At 46.7% G+C, this 2,500-nt stretch overlaps 1 protein-coding gene across 1 annotated transcript in view; it reads right to left on the bottom strand.

Moving 5' to 3' along the window:
• Positions 1-2,500, bottom strand: part of pdia2 (protein disulfide isomerase family A, member 2) — a gene marked incomplete at its 3' end in the record, with an annotated part of 16,592 nt that overhangs the window by 11,341 nt on the left and 2,751 nt on the right. The window contains exons 4-5 of the mRNA XM_084462326.1: positions 982-1,119; positions 553-669 (exon numbers count right to left, since the gene is read on the bottom strand). Coding sequence (XP_084318452.1) covers positions 553-669; positions 982-1,119 — 255 coding nt within the window. The remainder of the gene's footprint in view (positions 1-552; positions 670-981; positions 1,120-2,500) is intronic.

Consider the following 2,500-nt stretch of genomic DNA (forward strand, 5'->3'; position numbering starts at 1 on the left):
AACCCTGGTAGGGTAAGGGTAACCCTGGTAGGGTAAGGGGAACCCTGGTAGGGTAAGGGGAACCCTGGTAGGGTAAGGGTAACCCTGGTAGGGTAAGGGGAACCCTGGTAGGGTAAGGGGAACCCTGGTAGGGTAAGGGTAACCCTGGTAGGGTAAGGGTAACCCTGGTAGGGTAAGGGGAACCCTGGTAGGGTAAGGGTCACCCTGGTAGGGTAAGGGGAACCCTGGTAGGGTAAGGGGAACCCTGGTAGGGTAAGGGTAACCCTGGCAGGTAGGACATGGACATTTGGTGGTAGCATTAACGGCAACAACCATGGGTGTGCCAGTACTAGTACTAGCTCCTCCTTTGTGTGTGTGTGTGTGTGTGTGTGTGTGTTGTGTGTGTGTGTGTGTGTGTGTTGTGTGTGTGTGTGTGTGTGTGTGTGTGTGTGTGTGTGTGTGTGTGTGTGTGTGTGGGTGTGTGTGTGTGTGTGTGTGGGTGTGTGTGTGTGTGTGTGTGGGTGTGTGTGTGTGTGTGTGTGGGGGTGTGTGTGTGTGTGTGTGTGTGTGAACCTGTTCGTTGAACTCCAGTAACAGCTCCAGGCTGTTGGTCTGAATAAAGGTGGTCAACTCCTCCTTGTCCAGCGTCCCATTCTGAGACAGAGGCAGGTCTGCCCTGCCCTCATCAAACTGACAATCACACAGACACACACACACACACAAACACACACACACACGCATGCACACCCACACACACACACACACACACACACACGCATGCACACCCACACACACACACACACACGCATGCACACACACACACGCACACACATACACACACACACTTACACACACACACACACACAAAGAGACAAAGACACACATACACACAGATATACACAAAAGAGTGTTGTAGGCTATAGCAAAGTTCATTAAATATATTTGACATGATCACATGTATATCTGTGTGTGTGTGTTAGGGTTAGGGTTAGTTTGTTTTACCTTCTTGAACAGCACCACCCCACTCTTCTCCACCTCATATTTGTGCAACACCTCTGGGCTGATCGTCATGGCAAACATCACATCAACCATCTCCATGGCAACCTCTGAGAAGGCCTTGGCCTCTGCACTCTCCAAACTCTGATAGACGGATAGTGACAAAATAATGGAGTGATATTGATACATATAGTTAAAGAATGATAGAGAGATAGTGATAGAGTGAAAAGTAATGGAGTGATAGAGTGATAAATAGTTAAAGAATGATAGAGATATATTGTTAGTGATAGACTAAGTGAAAGTGAGAGATAGACGAGTGATTGAATGATAGAGTGGTAGAGAGATAGAATGAGGGTGATAGAGAGAAAGATAGACAGTGATAGAATGATAGATGGATAGTGATAGAGACTGGTAGACAGTTTGAGTGATAGACTGATAGAGTAGAGAGAGTAATAGTGATTGTGATAGAAAGAGACAAATGACAGAGTGAGAGAGACAGTGATAGAGAGGTGGAGAGACAGACAGTGATAGAGAGATGGAGAGACAGACTGATAGTGATAGACTTATAGAGTGATAGAGAGATGGAGAGACAGACTGATAGTGATAGACTTATAGAGTGATAGAGAGATGGAGAGACAGACTGATAGACTTGTAGAGTGATAGACAGACAGACAGACAGACAGTGATAGACTTGTAGAGTGATAGACAGACAGACAGACAGTGATAGTGGTGGACTGCACTTATATGGACTGCACTTATATAGCGCTTTTCTCACCCCTAAGGGACAAAGCGCTTTACAATGGCCTCTCATTCACCCATTCACACACTCACTCACACACCAGTGGCGCCAGCAGGCCATACAAGGCGCTAGTCTGCTCACTGGGAGCAATTGGGGGTTCAGTGTCTTGCTCAGGGACACTTCGACATGTAGACTGGAGGAGGCGGGATTCGAACCGCCGACCCTATGATCATTGGACGACCCGCTCTACCTCCTGAGCCACAGCCGCCCCACCGCGTGGTAAACTGAGAGTGATAGACTGACTGAGAGTGATAGAGAGTGATAGACTGACTGATAGTGATAGACTGAGAGTGATAGAGAGTGATAGAGAGTGATAGAGAGTGATAGTCACAGACAGAGTGATAGACTGATAGAGTGGTTGAGATAGAGTGACAGAGTGATAGACTGATAGACTGATGGAGTGATAGACTGATGGAGTGATAGACTGATGGAGTGATATACTGATGGAGTGATAGACTGATGGAGTGATAGACTGATGGAGTGATAGACTGATGGAGTGATAGTCTGATGGAGTGATATACTGATGGAGTGATAGACTGATGGAGTGATAGACTGATGGAGTGACAGAGTGATAGACTGATGGAGTGATAGACTGATGGAGTGATAGACTGATAGAGTGATAGACTGATGGAGTGATAGACTGATGGAGTGATAGACTGATGGAGTGATAGACTGATGGAGTGGTAGACTGATGGAGTGATAGACTGATGGAGTGATAGACTGATG

Source organism: Borostomias antarcticus, assembly GCF_949987555.1.
Source record: "Borostomias antarcticus genome assembly, contig: scaffold_131, whole genome shotgun sequence".
NCBI classification, from domain to species: Eukaryota; Metazoa; Chordata; class Actinopteri; order Stomiiformes; family Stomiidae; genus Borostomias; species Borostomias antarcticus.